At 36.5% G+C, this 23,163-nt stretch overlaps 2 protein-coding genes across 3 annotated transcripts; both read right to left on the reverse strand.

Moving 5' to 3' along the window:
• Positions 1-703: 703 nt before the first annotated feature.
• Positions 704-2,667, reverse strand: LOC127805721 (aldehyde oxidase GLOX1-like). The gene is made up of 3 exons (XM_052342472.1): positions 2,263-2,667; positions 2,014-2,174; positions 704-1,859 (listed from the first exon to the last, which is right to left on the reverse strand). Exons 1-3 carry the CDS (start codon positions 2,665-2,667, stop codon positions 704-706), a joined length of 1,722 nt encoding a protein of 573 aa, XP_052198432.1.
• Positions 2,668-18,115: 15,448 nt separating this feature from the next.
• On the reverse strand, positions 18,116-20,137 carry LOC127806717 (protein SPEAR3-like). 2 transcript variants are annotated; one of them, XM_052344181.1, is made up of 5 exons: positions 19,706-20,137; positions 19,338-19,448; positions 18,870-18,937; positions 18,708-18,792; positions 18,116-18,462 (listed from the first exon to the last, which is right to left on the reverse strand). In XM_052344181.1, the coding sequence occupies exons 1-5, from the start codon at positions 19,901-19,903 to the stop codon at positions 18,346-18,348; spliced, it is 579 nt and encodes a 192-aa protein (XP_052200141.1). In that variant the 5' UTR covers positions 19,904-20,137; the 3' UTR covers positions 18,116-18,345. The 2 variants fall into 2 exon arrangements, with proteins under 2 accessions (XP_052200141.1, XP_052200142.1); XM_052344182.1 differs by lacking the exon at positions 18,708-18,792.
• Positions 20,138-23,163: the final 3,026 nt, after the last annotated feature.

Here is a 23,163-nt window from a genome sequence, read left to right on the forward strand (position 1 = left end):
AAGGGTGGGTTGGTTATGGATCGCTAGTTAGAGCAAGGAAGAAGGGAAAACGTTGGTCAATCAAGGGTCGTCAATTGAAGAAAGGGAGAAGTAGGTCGATCGTTACTCGCGGATTATCAGTCAAAACAAAGAGGAAGGGTTAGAATCTGTCAAGACGACTATGGCAAACAAAAAGACTCGTTTTTTTCAGTTCGAGTTGATAAGAGACAGGAAACAGGAGAAAAAATGATGGCAGAAGGCGAAGGGGTAGAAAGAATGATTAGTTTGATTGGTTCTTATTTTTTTCTTTTTTTTTAATTCATTTTGTGTGTAACTCACATATTATTTTAAATTATGTTAGATAATCAATATGTGTAAATTATAAAAATTAAATATTCAATAGATCATATTTGAAGTTAAGGGGTGACAGACTTTTTATGTAAAGTTTAAAAAAAATATGAAATTGGTCATTTAATAATTAATATTTAATAAAAATAACATAATATATGATATTACATTCATAGATTACATTCATGAAGCCAAACTCAACTTACAAAAGAAGTAAATTATTAACAATATCTGTATTATGATTATTCAGACTATATAGTAAATATATATATATATATATATAGAGTAAGAATGTTGTTACAATGAATATTTAATTTCATGATAAAAATACATACATCAATGGATGATGGGCCGGGCCGGGCCGAGAAGCTTAAGCTCACAAAATCTGAACCCACATTCCACGGCTGGGCACGCCCCGATTGACTACGAAGAGAAGATAGTACCCCGGCGGAGCGATCCTCCCATTGCTGGGTGCCATTAGAGTGACCTTCCCTCTCGAATATCTAATCGGATCAATCACCACCAACCTCTGGTTCATCGAGTACCCATGCGTCGTGAACGGTGGCGCCAGCATCGTCACCTTGATATCATCCTCCTCAGCTTCGTTGTCGTCGAGCTTGATTTTCACCTTGAAAATCTGTCCATAGACCAACTTGCTGTCGGACGAGTCTTCAATGATTTCGGGCCTGTATTTGTCCAATTCCGGATCCAAGTACGGCGGAGCGAACCTCTCAAGCCGAAGCTCGGTTGGGAACTCAACATCCTTGTAGAGGTATCGAGGGTTGGTGTTGCTGCCGGCCACCAAGATGTTTCCGTCCGGCATCACCGCTGTGCTGGAGTGGTACATCCGGGGAATTCGGGCCTCCGCGAGCTCTGTAAATCTCTCTCCGAGATTTTTCTTGGGGCTGTAGAGTAGCGGCTTGCGGGTCGGGTTCCTGGCCAGGGTCCAACCGGAGACTCCGTCGGTGGCGCCGTTAATAATCAAGACCTCGGCGTTGGGGAGAAGAAGCATATCGGCCATGGTTCTTCTGATCGGCATCATGTCCATCTCCCACTCAGCGCCCGGCTGAGTAGCCAGTATGCGGCCGCAGTTCTGAATCGCCGGCATGAAATTTCCTTTCTCGGCTTGTTGGGTGCCATCGTGAACGCCGCCACCGCAAACCAGAACCTCGGCGTCCGTGACAAAGGGTTTGCTGGCGGAGATTTTCAACGGGAGGAGCGCTGCCGACCCGGAGCCAGGGTAGTTCCGGGAGCCTCCAGGCAAGACGGGGAGCTCCCGAACGATCTGGCCAGACCTGGGGCTGAGAATGATGGATCGGTTGTTGGCCAAAAGGAATACCGTTCCGTCAGGAAGAAGAAACGCGAATGGGTAAAGATTGTTCTCGAATGGGTCTGTGGTTTCTTTGATGAAGGGAAGGTCCACCAACTGTTTTTCGAATTGCAGTGAGCTCTGCACAATTTCATAGTTAAACTCCCGGCGACCGCCGAAGATCACGAAACTTCCATCTTCCAGTTTTTCCTGGGTTGAATACCTGTTACAGTAATTAATTAATTCATAATAACCATCATCCCGGGATTAACAAGAAGAGATTAATCGGTTGTTCTAGCCATTAATTATCACTTTATCAAACTAAATTTGGTAATAGTTTTAATTAGGGGGTGTTTGTTGTTAATTAGATGGTTTACCATCTTGGCCTAGCAAGGCCTTGGGCGTTTTCTTTCCAACGGCAATTCTCGCATAGTTTGAGGATTCTAACTGCGTTGCTACCATCCGCAAAGCCACCAAGGCTTAGCAAGAATCCTTCTGGGGTCAGGCCTCCGGCTGAGCACCACGCATCGGTCATAAACTGAAAGCAAATTGATGATCAGCCATGATACCACTTGTTAGCTAGGGTTAGGTAGATCACGAGCATCACATACAAAAATCGAACCCACCTTGAGGGGTTTGATCTCTTTCGTTTCAATGTCGTATTCCACGGCATGACCCCAGCAGTCGACCTGGTTCGGCTTGCCGGGGATCGGGCGGCAGTCTCCCTCCGGCAACGTAATGTTGGATGGGCCCAGGCTGACTGCATCGTACCAAACAAACTTGTTGTTTGGAAGCAACTGCAAGTGCATGCTAGAGACGCCGGAATTCGGATTATCCGCCTTCCAAGCACCGCGGAAGCCGGTTTCATAATCGGACTTGTCGCCGTCGTTGAGGCCGAAATTGACGGAAAACACCGCTTTCCCATTGGGGATCAGACCTCCTTTGCCCCCTCCGGGGAGCAAGGAAGGAAATGCAGCAGAGTCATAAACGAAGAAGAGAGCAAGGCAAAGAGCCTTGAGCAAAGGAGCCATTAATTAAAGCCAAATCTTATTCAAGAAGCTCCTTGCCCTTATTGGCAAGCTATACGGATCATTTTCTTCAGCTGCAGCCTGCACTGCAGCTTCCCCTTTTATACATAAGTTGGCCAAACACATATAGCCTCAAATTGAACAATTGGATCTCAAACGTCGCTAAAACATCGGCTAATGACTAGTTAATTAGATGGGTTTTCATAATATGCCCATTTATATATAATACCAATGAAACGAGGGGAATTTGGAATGCCACTGTATAATTAATAAATATATAACTTCCTAAAACAAATTTTATACATGAATATATTTTTACACTAATTATGCACCCTAGCTATAAAATGATTAATAGATCAACAATGGTATTTTTAAGTGTTCTGCATGGCCATGCATGTATTTTGGAGCTTTGGTGGTTTAGAGTAGCCAAATGTAGATATTCTTCTTCTCTTGAAGGAACACAAATTAAGAACATCTTTGATGAGTACTTTCAAATTAAAATGATTTACTTCTGGATTTGAAATTTTCATCTAAAGTGATAAAATTCTTCTTACTCCTTTCATATCACTAGAAGAAAAATTATTTTTAGAGATCAAATTTAATTTTGTCTTTTGTCTCTTATAGAGATAGATTTTAAAGATTGAAATAGATTCTATCTTTAATAAAGATGAATTTTAATACGAATAATCAAAATTTCTTTTAGAGAAAATTAGTGATGAAATTTTTTTATCTTCGAATGTTTTTCAAATTAGAGATAGAATCAAAGATGAAATTTTTTGTTTAGTCAAAGACAAATTTTTCCATCTCTGAATTTTTTTGAAATTAGAGATGAAATGTTTTTTACTTCCAAATTTTGCCCGCTCTCAAGAACAAAAAACATTCTGTCTCTGACAGGTTTTTCAGTTAGAGATGATCAGAGAGAGAAATATTTTTTTCTCTAAATTTTGATGGTTCTTTCGCCCCTAAGTTAGAGAAGAAATTTTCCATCTCTATTTGTACAAAACGGAAGAAAGAGACGCTATATATATCAAATTAAAGTCGCAGAAAGCACAAGTATTCGTTCCCACTTCGAGGCAAAATCTGGTGGGTGGAGCCTGCGTCTACGGCGACCTGGAGAAGAGCGGCTATGGCAAGGCCACGGCAGGGCTGAGCAGCTTGCTCTTCGAGCGAGGCCAGATCTGCGGCGCCTGCTTCGAGGTCAGATGCGTGGAGGACCTCCGGTGGTGTATTCCTGGCACGTCTATACACTCCTCGCCAGTCGTCGCAGAGAGTCCCTGCTCTGCCCGCCGGCCTCCTGCAACTCCTTGCCTGCCACCTGCAACTCCTTGCTGGCCGGTGACTGTCGTTGCAGCTTTTCTCGCCGGCGACTATCGCTGCAACTCCTTGCTCGCCGGTCACCGCGAACTACTTCGCCGGAGAAGAAGAAGATGAGAGTGAACGACGGCCGACGACATTTTTCTTGCCTTCTCTGTTTTCTGTTTTTTCTTTTTCTCGATTTCTGTCAAAGCTTCTCCCTCTTCTCTTATATATATATATATATATATAAATAATATAATATACCCTTTTTCGTCCAAGCTTATACATTATATATTTATTGACTTCTTTTTTTTCATCTCTATTTTGAAGTAGAGAAGAATTTTTATATATATAGAAGTAGGATTGTTGAAAAAATAAATTAATCCAAAATTTGCATTAATAATTTTTATTTAGTACTTATTTCATTAATAGTTTGTATTTAGTAATTTGCTTTAATAATTTAAAATTTTCAATTATTTTGAAATAATAAGTACTAATTATTGTAAAATTAATAATAAATTTTAAATACATAAATTTTTCAATAGATTATTATGTGAATATTAAATATTTAATTAATTCGTCAATCAATAAAAAATAAATACGATTTATGAGAAATATGAATAGACACTTAAAGTATTAATTAAGTTACAAAAAATTGTCCATTAAATAAAATCTTATCTTTATATAATATAGTAATATATAATATATTATATTAAAGTAAAATAAATAAATAAATAAATTTGTAATCTCAAATGAAAAAGTTCAGATTTTTCGTAGAAGATTTGAAGAAATTTTCTCCTCTTACCTTGTGGCTATTCGATGGATGTACAATAATATTTCGAGAGTCTCGGATTACTTGGATGTTTTGTTTGAGAACGTTTGAGAGCTTTCAGATACTTTGGATATGCAATGTAAGTACTTGGATACTCAAAAAATAAGTTTGTGGGATATTTATTGTAATACCCATGTTGCAAAGTGTCAAGTAAGTTCAAAGAACTGAAAATTAGTTTGAGAATTTAGTTAAGTAATTGCCGAATCGATGGAAGGGAGTACCCTAAAATGTAAATATTTAAGGAAAAAGGTATGTCATTGACAAGTGTCTTGAGACATAATTTATGACACTTAAAGAAATCGGAACAGAGATAATTTCTCGGTACGACTAATTTTAGCTTGAAAAATTGAATGATCGTAAGAGATGTAATACTTGAGATTTTTAGATTCAGATACTTGAAGAAATATGATATTTTAGGGGATTGTGGATGTTTAGAGACAGAAGTTTGATTTCTGAGCCAGGGGCAAAATCGTAATTTTTGAGGTTCGGGTAAAAGTGTAATTTACCTAAAAAATAGGGGTATTAGCGTAATTAATCCATTCTTCAAGAACTAAAATGCAATTAAAAATTAGCCCGGGAACCATATTGAAAAGGGTCTAAGTGCAATTACCCAAAAATTTGGGTCAAAGTGTAATTCTTGAAACTTTTTTACTAGAGGCATTTGGGAGATTGAGGAAAAGCCTCATAAATGACTTTAGAGATAAGGCTAAAGTCTCATGATGACGTTAGAGATAAGATAAAGGCTCATGATGACTTTAAGGATAAGATTTGATTGGATAAGATATAAGATTTGAAAAATATTTGATTGGATAAGATTTTGTTGGATATGATTTGATTTAGATAAAGATCTGATTTGAATAAGATTTGATTCGGATAACAATGATTGCATAAAATCTTAGAAGATTTGGAAATGATTATATAAAATCTTAGAAGATTTGGAATGATTGCAGAATATCTTAGAAGATTTAGTAATGATTATATAAAATCTTAGAAGATTTAGAATAATTGCAGAATATCTTAGAAGATTTGGTAATGATTATATAATATCTTGGAAGGTTTACAATGATTGCAGAAGATTTTAGAAGATTTGGAATGATTGGAAAATATTTTAAAAGATTTGAAATGATTGCAGAATATGTGTTTCTTAGTAGCTAAGTTTCCAAAACCTATAAATAGGGGTTCATGGCCAAAGGTTTCTCATTCGAAATTGTGATAAGTTCGTGCTAGATAATAATGTTTCGGGTTTAGTGGATAGAGGGCTTTTTAAGCTTACGTGAAGCATCACGCGCGCAGAGCACTTGGGTAACGCGTGAGGGCGTGTAAGGAGGTGGTTTGGTCAAAAGACTTGAGAAGTTACACCAAAATTGAGGTTGGACACAAGATTCGAGGTATTTTGAGTTTCGTTCGAGGTGGGTGTTCGCCCCCAAAACTTGTTTACTGTGAGTTGTTCACTACAAAAACTTGGTGTTTGTTCTATCTAAACGTGTTGTGATTTCATGCAAAATAGTTTTGATTCATGTAAACGATAACCGGTGACGGTTGGTTTTATGAGGGAGGTTCGTTCCTAAACGTTTTGAACTTGTGCATTGCATTTTATAAAATGTTGTTTATATGATGCATTGAATTGTGAAATGTGGCATTGTATTGAGTTTTGTGTGTACGTATGGAATGTCAACCTCTCGGATGTTGTCTGGATAGTGTACCCATAATTCTCCAAGGGCGTGAGGGAATAATAGGAGTATCTGATGCTGGTGTGCATGTCAAGATAGCTGCATTGGTTTTCGTGCCAAACCATTTGGTTAGGAAAGTTGCATTAGGACGACTAGGTGGTTCATACTGTGTTGTTCATGTGGGATGTCAGCCTAAAATGTTGTCTAAATAGTGTAGCCGTAATTCTCCAAGGGCGTGACTATATAATAGGGGTATCTGATGCTGGTGTGCATGTAAGGATAGCCGCCTTAGCTTCCATGCCAGGCCGTTTGGCCTAGGAAGTTGCACTAGGATGACTAGGTGGTCCATATGAAATTTTGGAGTTGGGATTATATGGTGGTTCCCGGATGCTTAAAGTGGAAGCGCGATCTGGAGAGATGCGTTGGCTTGCCCCTCTTAAGCTAGAATCGCGTCGTGTCGTCGAGTCAGTATGGTGGCATAACTTTTAGAGAAATTGCTCTTTTCCCGTGGTAGGGTTAAGCGCGTAGGATTCTCTTGGGCTAGGGCTTACCGGGTGTATTGGTTTATTTCATGTCTTGCATTCATTCATGAAAAATGTGATTTTGAACTCTTACTTAGATGACTCAGCATCTAATTTGGACTATATCCTTGAAATATTCAAACGTTCCAGGTGAAGGCAGCGGTGCGAAGGGAAAAGGAATTGCCGAGGAGTGACGGCAATTAGAGGATGTTTTATTTTATGTCATTTTCAGTTATGTTGTTAATTTTGATGACGTCATGTAATGTTGATTTGACTTTATATTATGAATAAAGTGGGTTCGATTATGGATTATCGAGGTTTCGATCTATTTTCCGCATTTGAGATGATGTATCTGTCTTAGTTTATTGATGGTTCACAGTTGATATATTGAGAAAGTGTAACGGGATCTTAGGGAAATGATTTTTGTGATGAGTTTTTATTTGGAAAAGAAATTTATATCCCTGAAATCTTACGTTACGTATCGTTTCTGGGAGAGCGGGGTGTTACATCTATAAGTATTTTAGCCATTAAAGAAAGGATTAATATGAAGTCTGAAATTTAAAAAATGTTTATGTTTTTTCAAACAATAAGAAAACATGTCTCATCTTTAATTCAAAATAAATTTATTTTTTACATAAAAAATCAAGATTTGAAAATTCAAATATACGCTTTTGAGACATAAATGATTAAAACAAGAAAACAAGTCTAAAAGCAAAAAATCAAGATTTGAAAATTCAAATATATGCTTTTAAGACATAAATGATTAAAACAAGAAAACAAGTCTAAAAGTAATCTCTTTTAACTCAAAATAAATTTACTTTTTGTATGAGTAAAAGAAAACATGTCTAAAAATAATTCTCCTTTAATTCAAAATTTAAAAATTTAAATATAAGCTTTTGAGTCATAAATGATTAAAACAAGAAAACATGTCTAAAATCAAATCTCTTTTAATTCAAAATAAATTTACTTTTTGCATGAGTAAGAGAAAATATTTATATCATAAAAATATTTTTAAAAATATTTTTGTTAATCATCAAAACTTAATTAATATGAACAAATTGGCTCAATAGTAACAATTATTCCCAAGATGTTGGGGATATGCGTTGACCTTGACCCTCTTAAGCTAGAACCACGTCATGTTGATATGTCGGTATGGTGGCATGGATTTTAGAGAAATTGCTCTCTCCTCATGGTAGGGTTGAGCGCTGTGTAGGGTTCTCTTGGGCTAGATCTTACCTGTTGTGTTGGTTTATTTCACATCTTGCATTCATTCATGAAAACGTGTTTTTGAACTCTCACTTAGATGATTTATCATTTAATATGGACTTTGTCCCTGAAATATTCATACGTTTCAAGTAAAGGTAGTGGTGTAAAGGGAAAATGAATTGTTGAGGAGTGATATCAATTAGTGGATAGTTTATAATATGTCATTTTCAGTTATGTTGTTTATTTTGATGACGTCATATAAACGTTGGTTTGACTTTATGTTATGAATAAAGTGGTTTCGGTTATAATCTATTGAGGTTTCGATCTAGCTTCCACATTTGAGGTGATTTACCTGTCTTAGTTTATTAACGATTCTAAGTTGATTATTGAGAAGGTGTAACGGGATCTTCGGAGAACGGTTTTTGTGTTGAGTTTCTGTTGGAAAAAAAAAATATATCCCCGAAATCTTACATTATCTAACACCTTGGGAAGGCGGGGTGTTACAAGTACCACGGGCAAGCATAGGGTACTCTATGAAGCCAAAAACACGCCTTTTTTACCCTATAAGTATGCATTTATTTCACTCACAAGGACTCTTTCTCCCCTACAAGGAAACTCCAAATAAGCTTGGTAACCAAGACTTGATTCCAAACATAAAGAGGCTTAAGACCCAGGCCCACTTACTTTTTCGGGCAACGAATCTCACGCCAAGCTACTTTCGCTTTATAAGGGTTCGGCTCATTGCCAATTCATAGGAAATTATGAATAAGCTACTCAATCTCTTGAACCACCATTTTTGGGAGGATAAACACACACCCAATACACATAGATGGTAGAGAGAACAGACCGAGCCAACTATAGACACCCCCAAAGAAGAGTAACCTACTACGCCAGTCACAAATCTTATTCCTCACTTTATCAATGATGGGCTAATAAACCTCGCATGACAGCTTGGTGGATAGTAGAGGCACCCCCAAATATCTCATAGGCATATCACCTCTCCAAAATCCCAAATTATTAAGAATATCCCCCCTTAAGAATTCATCCTTTCAAGAGACAAAGTAATCACTCTTCAAAGAATTGGCCTTGAGGCCAGACAAAGAAGAGAATCTCTCCAAGTATGATTTTAAAATGCTTACCGAAGCAGGGTCACCATGGGAGAACAAGAATAGATTATCCGCGAACATACGCATCACCAGCTGAGTCTATTTTCATTTTTAGTGGAACTAAAAATCCAAGGACCTCGAGTGATGGATCACAATACCATAAGGGATCTGCATCACGAGAACAAAGAGATAAAGGGATGGGATCCCTTTACCTAAAACCCCAACCCTTAAGAAAGAAGCCATTTAACTGACCATTTATCTTAACTAAATAATTGGGGGGGTCGTAATACACTCGTAGATCCAGTTACAGAATTGCAGAGGGAAATTCATCAAGTGAAGCACTATCAGGAGGAAATCCCACTCCAGTGAATCATAAGTCTTCGTTAGATCCACCTACAACGCATATTGGAGTGCCTTTATGGGGATGGTAATGAAAAACTAATTTTTGGACTAGCAAGACAGTGTCCCCAATCAAACGGTCTGACACAAAAGTTTCCTAAGAAACAACCACCAAGCCAGACATCGGCTTGACCCTATTAGCCAATATGTTAGTAATGACTTTATACAAGACATTACAATAAGAAATAGGCCTAAACTAGAACAGTACCTCAGGATGGGGAACCTTAGGAATGAGACTGATTATGGTCGCATTCATTTGCGGGTGACCAGATCAAGAAGCTATGCACTGCCTCCATTACATTTGGACCTATAAACTCCCATGCCTTTCTAAAGAACTTAATAATGAATCCATCCGGCCAGAGGCCTTATCATCTCTCATACTAAAGAGGGCGTTCTTAACTTTCTCAATTGAAACTTTACTAATGATCATATCCCACTGATCCCTTTCCAAACATTTATCAATAAAAGGGGTAACTTTCTCTAAACGCAGAGAAGCTAAAAGAGTATTTTAACCTACAAGATTTTGGAAATAGGACACCATAATGCTCATCACCTCATCCTTAGAATCTACTACTGAGCCATCCCCCTTTTAGAGGCTGATGATATGATTATTATTCCGCCGAGCCAACATGGATCGGAAGAAAAAGCGAGAACACCAATTCTCCTTCGCATACCATCGAATCCGAGTGCGAATGTAAAAATATTCAAATTCTTGAGTAAAAACCGTTGAATAATCCCTATTCAAGTCAAGCTCTCGCTAACGAAGAACAGGGTTATGAGGTTTATCATGCATCTCTTGTGGAATACTACACAATCTCACAATCTATCTCGAAGAGACGCAATGAGTGCTGAGGCATGACCGCTAGACTTATTGAGGATCTTTATAGCATCCTTAACAGCTTCGAGCTTCTAAGCTACTAAAAACATAGGAACCCTAGGAACTCACCTACTCTAGCTAGCAACCACCTTATTCAAGAATAGAGGATGATTAACTAGATGGTTCGGGAACTTGAAAGAACTCCCCTTATTCTAAATATTTATAGATAATAACACCATTGTAGGGCTATGATTAGAGATCTCTGGATGAAAGAAATGAGCCTTGCTCTCCGGATAAGTATCAAGCTATCCAACTTACGAAAAATACATTCCTCTCCAAACCATTTATTGTTCCATGTCAACTTTAGCCTACTAAAAGCCAAATCCTAAAGCGAAACAAAAGAGAGAAATCCATTAAACCTGTGCATACCCAAAGATATAGAGGCGTTTCCACCTTTCATCTCAGAGCTATTGCGATAAGGTAAAATCACCCAAGAGGAGCCAAGGGTCATTAGCTACCTACACCCCCACTTCTTTCAGAGAATTCCATAAACGAGCTTGGTCTACTTCCTCATTCCTTGCATAAATGCAAGACATGAAAAAGGGAGTGACAATATTAGGACTCATTACTCTAACATGAATGAACTGGTCCGACTTGCTCAAAACTACCAAACTAAGGGCAGACAGATCATGACCTACCCAAATACGACCCTCATCAGACATATCGTAGTTAAAATTCCACTTCCGAAAGGGCATAATAGCTCTCGAGACACCTTCAACCTGCCCTTCTCGAACTCGAGACTCTAAAATAGCCACTAGAGACAACTTACTTTGAGAAATAAATGACCAAACCTCCCATTGCTTTGGGGTTTGATTCAGCCTTCTCACATTCCATGCTACAATTTGCATCATAAATGTTCATGGGGGGTTGGGTCTGGACTCATGGACCCGTTCTGATTCTTCTCATGCTCTCGCTTCTTTCTCATTTCCCTCTTGGCTTGAGTTCTCGTCCTCGGCTTATTCGCTTCTAAACTCATAGTCGTTACCCTATCAAACTCCGAGTCTTTAGTATTTTCTCATTCTTAAATGCTAGTATCTCCCTAATTGTCCCTATCATTGGCCTATTCCTCTGACTCCATGGGAGAAGGAACGTCCTTGCCCTCTTTCACTAGAGCACAAAATTTATTCCTATTTATTATCTAGGCGTCGATATCCTTGGGGTCACAAGGAACCGTAATAGAATGAGACTCCAAACTATCTGCTGACTTCATAGGGGCATGATCAAGCTCACTGAAAGTAGTAGAAGGGCCTACTTCCTTATTCCTATCATTCATCTTATCCTTCCTCTTTTTGCCTTGCACCTTGACAAAGCCGTCATTCTGACCCATTGACTTCGAGTCTCTGCATCCTTAGAATCATGTTTAGGTTGCCTTGAGCATTACGAATCTGGGTAACCAAAAAATTGACAATGAGAACAGACCAATGGCATCCACTGATACTTAACCGGAAGCCTAAAAATACAAGGTTCTCTAAACACTTCATCTATACCCTAATAAATACCAATAAACTTGGAAATTTTAGATGGCACACTCACCTCAACACACATCTTGGCATAACCCAACCTAGTCCTATCCTTTGTCATAGGATCCGCATGTAAAGGTCTTCCTATCTCACTTGCCATCATCGAAATCCCCTTCAACGATCACCCATTTAATAGAACGTTATAAATCTTAACCCAAAGAATGATCGAGGAATGAGACTTTATAGCTAAATTCATGCTCGCTTCCCAACATTTATAATAAATTGTCATTTCGCAAAATGATAAGGATCTACATAAAAAACTTTTAACATGTTATCCTGAGAATCGAAACGAAAAAAGAAAAAGCCACAGTCATTCGAAAGAACTTCTAAAAGATCATGACGTTGCCACATACACCTAACAATATTTTTGACCATTGAAAAAAAAAGTCCATTTTCAATAAAATAACCTACAAGTGTAATACCCCAAGAGTCCAGAGAAGAGTAGTATATATCGAGGATAAGTAAGGAATAAAACAACACTAGCTGGATACATTTTGGGCTGATTGTAGGCAAAGAACTAGCGTGCTTGAGCTGGGGAAGCTTAAGGATGGGTGACTCCCTGAAAAATTCGCGTAGGCCCATCAGGGTAAGTTGTTTCGGTCATTTCTATCATTCGATGCGGGATGTTACAACAAGAGTATTCGTCCAATAATCAATGCATTCATTAATGACATCACTCGAAAGAATCACTCAAAAGTTTAACTATTGAAAATTTAGAAAACGTACCTATAAGGGAAAAATACTCTAATCTCATGGGAATTTGTTGCGTACGATCTTCAATCACGCTAGCCCATAACTTGATGGGTCTCGCATAAGTCCTCAGCTGATGATTGTTACTGGGCCTTGAGGATTATTGTTGTTGTGCCTCATCTAATTATCATAAACTTGCTGCCTCCCATGATAAAAATCAATATTATTTGTTTTGTCAGGATCACCCCTACCCCTAGGATTCCTTAAGCTACGTAAATCCACCTGCTCCATATAAGCAGGCTGGGTTCCATAATTATCATACCCATTTCTTTTTTGGGTAGCTTCCCTTAAACCATTGCGTGGGCCATTGAAATTTGGATTGGCAGACCCATAAGCAGAGCCCATCCTAGAGCTAGGAACCACATCTTTTTGGCCCGAGATAAATGAGCCTTAGTCATTTTGAAGTGGTCCCAACTTTCTACGTGGGCCATATTAAGGCCTCTTTCCTTGCCCAAGAAAAGTAACCACTCGATCCAAAAGCTCTCTCTCGACCCGATCCAACTCCTTTCATCTCCAACGATCCTCCACCATCAGCAAAACCTGATTGCTAGTGATGGTTTTCTTCATGCCCTGCAAATGGAATGCCTTACCTCTGATCACCCCTTTGATTTGCCGAAATCTCACGATTCAATTGCCCAATCTAAGCTTTTGTTACGAGCATCCCACCCTTAAATTGATCTAGAGATCCCTTTGTCACTGACACCACATCATGGCCCACTGGTGGTGCTTTGCTCTGAATCGTCCCACTCACCTAATGATGCACCACAAGGGGAGGGAACTCACTCACATCCCTAACATTGATATCTACTCTCGATGGCCTTCTCCCATGAGCATACCATCCTCATCAATCATTCTCGAACCCCAAGGAACCCTATTCTGACCCAACTGCTTTCTAGCGAAAGGGAGATGATGCTCCACTTCCTGCTCCAACGTTTGATGCTAGTGAATATCCTCCATACGCTGATTGCTCCTTCTGAAAATGCCTTCATCTTCGGCCATACCATCATGAGGATTGATTGCTTTGTCCAACAAATCATCTTCATCCAAAAGAGGTCGAAAACTTTGCTTGGATCCACTATTCATCCTCTTACCATAATCCGATTCATGTGCTCTCATTTTATCCTTTGAATGACCCATCCTCTTCTCTATCCCAGATCTACTCATTGGCATTATCTTTCATCACCGAGGCAATACCCCTATTCGACTGCCCAAAAATTATGATCTACCGGCCATTACCATCATCACACGAAACACCCTCATTGATCTAGCCATTGACATCCTCTGAATGACCACCATCAAGGAAGCTTGTCTCTAATCCACCCAAATCTACCACTAAACGGCCTTCTAACTTGTGTCCCTTCGAATATACAATGCTCGAATTTATCAATCGTGACCATTGGGCACTCTTCGAAATGCCCCCCATGTTTTGGCCAGTCCTATCTTTCTTTTCTGAAACATCCATCTTTTATTGAAAAGCATGTGCTCTAATGGTGGTTCAATAAATTTGTTCATCTTATTTTCATGGGCTTCAAGAGAACACAACAATTCATCATCCATAGTGAATATAGATAAGTCTTTAGATTTTTCTATTGTAGCAACTACATGCTCAAACTTTTGAGGCAAGCTTATGAGAATTTTCTTAACAATTTTCTCATCTTCAGTGGTATCACCATAGTTCCAAATATGGCCTGCAATTTCTATAGTTCTTTGTAAGAAAATTGCACACCTTTTTAGTTTCTTTCATCATTAGGTTATCAAAATCTCTCCACATGTTCTGAAGCTTGACAACATGGAAAAACTAATTTGCTCACACCTTGTTGAATGTGGCGAAAGGTTGTGGCATTTTTCTTCATTGATTCCTTGTGTTGCTTCAAAGCTTGTCCTATCAAAGATGATGATTCTGTTGGTTCTTCATATCCTCCTCCAGCTGCTTCTCAAACATCTTTAGATCTCTCAGAAGCTATTGAGTGATAGGCAGTTAAACTCAAAAAGGTTACATGTTGAAATTTGATGAGAATGGTCGTATGATATTGTTGACAAGAAACAAAACCAATTGGCTGCAACGATTAAGATGGCTCCTAAAAATGTGCATCCATTGACCATGGAATAAAAGGATGATTTTCTCTCAAAACTGAAACTATAGATGCCTCGTTATCGCACTACAAACATGTCCATTTGAATTATCAAAGTGTGAAGGAGTTGGGTAAAAAAGGCATGGTGGTTGGGCTACCGTTTATAAAATCAAGCAATGAAGTTTGTGAATGATATGTTTATGGATTGTCTTTTCCAAAGTCAAGTTGGAAGGTAAAGGCTCCACTAGAGCTTGTACATGCAGACCTTTAATTAGGGACCAACAAGAACTCCATCACTCAATGGCAGAAGGCAGAAGGTATTCTTCTCTTGTTGATGACTATTCAAGAGTGATGGGGGTTTATGTTCTTAATCATAAATCTGAATCATTCTCATAGTTTCTAGAGTTTATGGCTTATGTTGAAAAAGAAGGTCGCCAATAAATCAAAAGCCTAAGGACAAAATGAGGGGGCCGGTGAGTTCATTCACAAGCCATTAATTCTTGAATTATTGCAAAGAAAAAGGCTTAAAAGGACAGCTTTCAGTTCAAAGAAGCTCGCAACAAAACAAGGTGGCAGACAGAAAGAACTGAATGATTGCTAAAACGACAAGAAGTATGTTGAAGACAAAAGGAATTCCAAATGATTTTTGGGCAGTGGCTGTTAATTCAGCCGTTTGTCTTCTTAACAAGTCTCCAACAAAGGCTTCCAAACTTAACGCCATATAAAGCTTGGTTGAAGAGAAAATCGAAGATTGATCACTTGAAAGCTTTTAGCTGTTGTTTGGCTTTATCATTTGTTCATTCTCAATAAAGAGAGAAGCTCGATGGAAATGAGAAAAATGCATTTTCCTTGGTTACAACGATGTATCCGAAGGCTTTAGACTTTACAAACCTAATACCAGGGAATTAATCATCTCAAGAGATATTATTGTTAGTGAAATCAAAGCTTGGGAATGGAGAAAAGGAGGAGCAGAAGTACATACCAAATTTGAAGTCGATGAAATTACAAGACAAGACAAAGAAGAGCATGAAATGCCTCTTGGAATTTTGAGTACATAACTTAAACTTACAGTTGAGTCAACTGCAAATTCGCCTCTAGGAAGAATCAAATTTCTACATGGTGTGTACGAGTCAAGCCATGTTGCTTACCAGTCTCAAAACCTATGAAACAACAAAAGAAGAAGGCTATGGATGCAGAGAAAAAGATGATTGAGAGAAATGATACTTGACAACTGGTCGATAAACCAAAAGGAAAGGAGATTATTAGGCTGAAATGGGTTTTCAAAACCAAATTCAGTAAAGATGGTTCGATTAAGAAGCATAAGGCTAGACTTGTTGCAAAAGGATATGCACAACAACTCGGTGTTAATCTCAATGAGACATTTGCACCAACTGCACATATGGAGACTATTAGAACCCACTTAGTTGTTGTAGATCAGCTAAAATTATTTACTTGCTTACCAACCAGATGTGAAATCAACTTTTTCAAATGGAGAACTTGAAGAAGAGGTTTACGTGCTGACAACCACAAAGGCACCGTCTCCAAATGGCATTACATGGCTTGAAGCAAGCCCTACATGCTTAGAATAGCAAAATAGACAAGTAGTTTCAGATTCATGGTTTCAAAAAAAGTCAAGTGAGCCTTCACTTTATGTCAAAACCCAAGGTACAAATGATTTTCTGATGTTATGTCTTTATGTTGCTGTTCTTATTTACATGGGATCAAGTCCATTAATTGATGATATAGAGAGCCATGATGAACCAATTTGAGATGACAGATCTTAGCTTTATGAAATATTTTCTTGGCATACAGGTTAAGTAGGATTGTGGGAGAATTTTCCTTTATCAAGGAAAATATGTTGTAGATTTACTGAAGAAGTTTCACATGTTAGAATGTAAACCAATGCATATTCCCATATAGTTGTTAATTAGTGAGAAGTTCTCAAAGAATGATGGTGCTGAGAAGATAGATGGAACTTAATTTATATAGAAAGCTGGTTTGATCACTATCTATCTTACTATTATAAGGTTGGATATTGTTTGTGTTGTGTCATTTCAAGGTTTATATAAATGAGCCATCTAAACTCCACCTGGAAACACCAAAGAGAATTCTCAGGTATGTCAAAGGAACCAAGACTTTTGGTATTTTATACCAGAGGGATGGTGACAACACTTTAATTGGTTACACCCATAGTGATTAGGCAGCTTCATGATCTGATGATAGAAGAAACACATTAGCTTATAATATTTTTTGTAGGGAAGAAAATTATCTCCTGGTTGTCAAAGAAACAAACGATAGTAGTTTATCCTTAATCGAGGTTGAATGCTTGTCGGCCTCAATTTGGCTAAAAAGACTTTCAAAAGATATGCAACAAATTCAAGCGTCTCCTAGAACAAACTTTTGCAACAATATGACAACAATTGCCATAACCAAGAACCCAACGTTTCAGAGTCGCACAAAAGACATTGAGATTTGTCATCATTTTATTAGAAAGCAAGTTGAAAAGGAAAAACTTGAATTAAAATTTTGCAAGATAGATAGAAGAACAAGTGGCTGAAGTTTTCACCGAACCAATTTTGACAGACAATTTTCTCTATTTTCAGGACAAGTTTAAAGTTTTAGATTTTCAAAATTAAGGGGGGAGTGTTAGACATTAATTCAAGAAATATAGAAATTAATTAACAGGCTGGATGCATGTGAAACATTAATATTCTTGATGCTATGCATATATATACGTACATGTCTTGCTAGGTTCTAGGTTCATGATGTTTTATTTAATGCTATGCATATATTATGTCATAAATAGAGAAGGTGGTGAAGACAAAATATAGAGAGCTTATTTTGTAAAGACGAAAGGGATTTCTCCACAAGAGTAATAGATCTTCTTCTTCTTCCCTTAAGCCCCGGATTACCTTTCCAATGTTTTTTAACAAAGTGACTCTATTAAGGGAAGATGCACTGAGACCAGTTCAGTTCAGATAATTAAGATGCTTCGAGTATAGTTACCACACAGACAAGTCAAACTACAATACTACCTAACTAAAGTTGAAAGACTGATAGGCGACATTGTGAAAATTACCCGGAGAGACATTCCAAAAAATTTAAAATGGCCAACACCTCAACTAGGGTCACTACAAAAGCTAGATCTCCATCTTACACTGATGGAGAGCTAGCAAAAGAATTGTTCTGTAAGAAATTCAAGGAGCAGTTATATATATTCTCACCACTTCTGTACAATATCCAAGATTTCTCAAGAAATTTTCATTATTTTGTGCAGAATTCTATGATTTTGATATATATATAGTCCAATATGAAATTCCAGACTCTCACTGAATTTTGCGAGCCAAGTGGTTTTGCTGAATTGCTAGAAGTACAAAGAGAAAAAAGAAAGTGACTTGATCGATCCATACTTCGAATTGCACAACCTTCAGGCTAGAGTGAAAGCCTAAGCTCCAAATCTAGTTCTTGACTGTCACTTGTTTCCGAGTTCTGACTGCTAGAACCCATCGAATCGCGTCTGTCTTTCTTCCTTTTCTTTTGCAGTGAATCCTATACTTGCAATAAATAGAGGGGAAGAACATGTTAATTATCAAACAAAGTGTCAAGTATTGCCTTGCATAAGCTCTATGGTTGTCGTCGTACAGAACTATTTACAGAGAAAATTATACAAATAATACAAGAGATCGCAAATGCAATCAAGGTTGAACCCAAGAAACCCTGAAAATTTGATCTGATTCTAATCTTAACATGCGATGAGAACAATCGGCATAAAGTCTGCAGGAATTAGAATTTACCTCAGCTCGTGGGTTCAGGAAGTGTCTAGTCACGTTTGGTTGTGTAAATTGTTGGGTCTCTAGCAAACTATTGCTAGGGTTCCATCTGCTTTATAATTAACAAATTTACACATGATTAAGAAATTAATAATATGCCTAAGAAATAATTAATGACTTAAGTACCTTGCATTGCTGGTAGGTTGGGAATCACCATATCTATTATTTGCCCTTTCTGCTTCACCCAATCCCATCTGTGATAAAGCCAATTTTGATGGACTTAATTAACACAAATCTTTATATATATAGAGCCAACATATGATAACAAATCTGTGCGGTCAATAAAGCCAATTTTCCCCTAGAAAATAAAGAGAGAAAATCAGGAGCAAGCAAGAAAATGATCACGGGGAAGATTACAGGTATACTGAATCTTTCCAAGGAGAGAGTAAATCCATGTTTAATTAACATCAAGGTCTAAGTTTGGAAAATTGCTAAGAAATGGGAAGGGTTTGATTCAAGACCTGTTTGGGAAAGTAATTTTTTTTTTTCTCTGAAGTGAACCTGACCATCGACAAAATTAAAGTACTTAAAGTGAAGAGAAAACAAAGTGTCTTATTTCTAGGATTTTGTCCAAGAAGTAACGAGTCAACGTACCATGATATTGGAGTGGGCATGGAAAGGATAGGAAGGTGAGGAAGATGTATGAGAATAGGAAGAAGGTGAAGGCACTGATGATGGGTAGGCTGCTTGCAAGCTCATATCCTCCTGCATGTATATTAAGACCAAATTAATCTCGATGAAATTAAATATTCTGTCAAACATACCCATAAACTTTGGCATAGTAGGACTAGGGGGACACAGAGATGTTAGGGTAGCTTGCTGTCACTGGTTAGGAACGAATTGCATGTAATCACACAGAAATCAAGAGATAAGTGAACAATGAATTTTAGAATGATTCGGTTTTAATGTCTACATCTATAATCTCAGGATATATAATCCACGAGAGAGAGAGAGAGAGAGACCTGGAAACCATGAAGGGAAGGAAGATAGGTACAGCCCATTTGGGTTTGCAGTCTGATCTTCTCTAATTGAGCAACACCAAGTCCTCTCTGTGGCTGCTTATTAGCCTTGTCTGAACCACTACTCTTCTTCCCTTTCCTTGAAGACCCTGCAGATCTTTCGTTTCCCAAATTTGGTTCCCCAGAATAACTGCTTCCCATCTCTTCTTCTTCTTCTTTTGAAGACCCTGCAGATCTTTCGTTTCCCAAATTTCGTTTCTCTAATTGAATTTCTTCTTCTTCTTCTTCAGTTGATCAGACACGGAGAGAGATGAAAAGAGGATTTGCTTTGCAAACTTTTTCACTGAATCTCTCTTCTGCAAAAACTCAATTTCTTGCAATGGCTGCTGTGGTATAGAGAGATCTTAACGCCTTTTTAAGCCGCTTGCACCCCAGTAATTGCTGCATCGCTGGATCAGATTGCATATAGATTTTGTTTATAATATGTAACACATATAATGTATATAATTAAATTATAGATTTTATATGTACGATGTGTCACATCTTACATATAAAAAGATAAATCTCTCATATCTATAATTTATTAAAGTACTTTTCTTTCTAATCTCTCTCGTCTCATCATTTTAGGAATTTACAACAATTATATCCCATTATTTATTTTTGTATATTTACCTAATATGATATTATATCCCATTATTTCTTTCTAATTTCTGGATATATTCTTGTTATTGTATTTACCTAACATGATAACCAAGTAGCATGTACCATCACACCCAATCATTTTATTCAATGTTTTAGTTCCTTATTTACACTATAAATTTGGGATTATCATTCTTGCAGTCCCTGTAACTTGTGCTCTCGATTTCAGTAGATGAGATAAATCGTAAGTAGAGATTTTGTCTCACAGTATAACATAAGAAATCAAACTCATAATCTATTGATACGAATCTTAACTTATCAGAATTCAACTATTTAACCTATATCTTAAAATACTGTATAAAATTTAACCTCAGTGAATTATACTTTTCACATGCGCCTTTTACTTCACCATTATCAAGAAAAGAGTCAATAGACAATATATTAGAATAACATAAATAAAATATTCACCAAATAAATTATTCTGAAATGTAAACTAAATAAAGAATCATATATATATATATATATTTATATATGATGTTGGACCAAATCACATTTAAGTTATAGATTCCAGAAATCTTGTAGCAACTTCATAGGGATTGTCTAATGGGAAAGAAATGGAATTCTTGGTCTCAGAGCCAAATCATATATATTAGACTTGGAAACTTTACTTTTTTTTTTCTTACAATAAACCCCATATAAAGTAACAATATTTTGCTCATTGATTTCAAGGTAAATTAATTAATTCGATGGTCAAAATGTATATTGCAATCTGATAATAAATGTAGTGGCCACATATATATATATATATATATATATAACTGTGAGTTGCCATGACCAAATCTAATTGAGCTGTTTGGCGCATGATTTGTGGGACATATTTCATGAGTTGTTTGTGTGGTGGAAAGTGAAGAATCCTCTTCCTTATTGCACATGTGAACTTGCACTATTACGAAGAAACAAATCATATTAATTCCACCAAAGTACGTCGTTTGTTAATTCTTTATCATTATAATTACTTGTAGGTTTTGGGTTTCATTCATTTGTAGGGTTTTTTTTTTTTTTTGACAGTCTAGAACAACAAAAGACAATGAAAATGATGTTTATATAGAATTCTTTCGCATCAAAATGATAAAGTGATGCTTTTATAATTATTTTATTTCCACAACTATGATTATTGAAGGAGTCACATCATTTTTGTATAATATTAATTAATAAGTTGGAGAGACATCAAATCTTGAGTTGCTGGGTGGCATCGCCAAATATATAAACTATATATATATATATATATATTGACAAACTTGTGTAAGTTACACTCATGCGACTCTGACTGCAAAAAATAATATCTTGTATTGTAGATTGTTGACAAACTATAACTTATAATTAAAAGATTATTATTATTATTTTTTAAATTCTTTAAAATAACACATAATTCACCACACATATTCGAGAGTTTAAGATATTATAAAGTCGTGAATTTGAATTTATCTTCGTGCGGGATAATTTGTATAATTACATATATTTATCTAAGCAACTAGGCCCTTGAAATTTGACTCACGAAAAACCTATTTATTCACCTAGGGATATAGAGTAGATAGACCGTGAGTTTTGAAAAAGATGACATAAGTTATATAATCACATGTATTTATCTAAGTAACTAGGCCCTTGAAATTTGACTCACGAAAAACCTATTTATTCACCTAGGGATGTAGAGTAGATAGACCGTGAGTTTTGAAAAAGATGACATAAGTTCAGGCCGAAAATTGTTTGCGATCGAAAGAGCTCTCGAATTTCCTATGTTACCAAGAAAAAAAAAATGTATTCTTGCGTCCCTAATTGTAAAGCACATTACCAAGTGTCGTATGTTGTTCAAACTTTGACTATATTAAATGATATCATTAATGGAAAATTCATACTGAACCCCTTTACACACGTAATTTAGCTTTTATTAGAGATTTGTGTTGAGAAAAAATAATTCATCATATTAATAAAAAATAATAAAAAAATATAATTTAAAAATAAAAGATAGACCCCTATTTATGGCAACAGTATATAATTCCATTTTAAGTAAAGGAAAATCAAATTTTAGGTTAATAATTAAGAAGTGGAAATTTAATGTGAAATTTTCTATAAATATCTTAATTCATTAAGATGGGCAATAATAAATAAAAAAAGTATATAAAATAACACTATGATATCACTTTGTATTAATGTAAGCTTCATTTTTCAAAACTTTATTGCTTTGGTTGAGTGACACACTTGACTTCATTAAGTCCATTATATAGGCTCGATAAGAAGACCACCATTAATGCATGAATATTTTAATAAAAAATAAAAATAAGTCGAAATTGAGAAACCTTACTTAGACACTTAAATTAAATATTTAATGTGACACTCATATATTAATATATTAAATTATATGTTATATTACTATAGTTATATAATATGTCAATACAAAATATTAATAAATATCACTTCAAATATATCAAAATTAAACGTTAAAACACCATTTATAAATTCAGTAATATTGAATGTTGTAGTAGTCATATGTGTGTTGTAGGATGCATGGTGGGGGTTCTGCTGAATTATATGTGCCTTTAATTTTCCTACCATTTTTTATTTTTTAAATTTAAGAGGTAAGTTCTAATTTTTAACGGACCCATTAGATTAAATTTAACGGGTCAAATTCACATCGACATCATAGATAAAAATTAATATTTTAACAACTTAATCACATCGTTAATTGTTTCATTTTTAAATTAAAAAAAAAAGTTTTATAACAAATCGTCAACTAATTTTTAAATGATACAGCTCATGAGTCTCTA

Source organism: Diospyros lotus, chromosome 7 (genome assembly GCF_014633365.1).
Source record: "Diospyros lotus cultivar Yz01 chromosome 7, ASM1463336v1, whole genome shotgun sequence".
In the NCBI taxonomy this organism is placed as follows: domain Eukaryota; kingdom Viridiplantae; phylum Streptophyta; class Magnoliopsida; order Ericales; family Ebenaceae; genus Diospyros; species Diospyros lotus.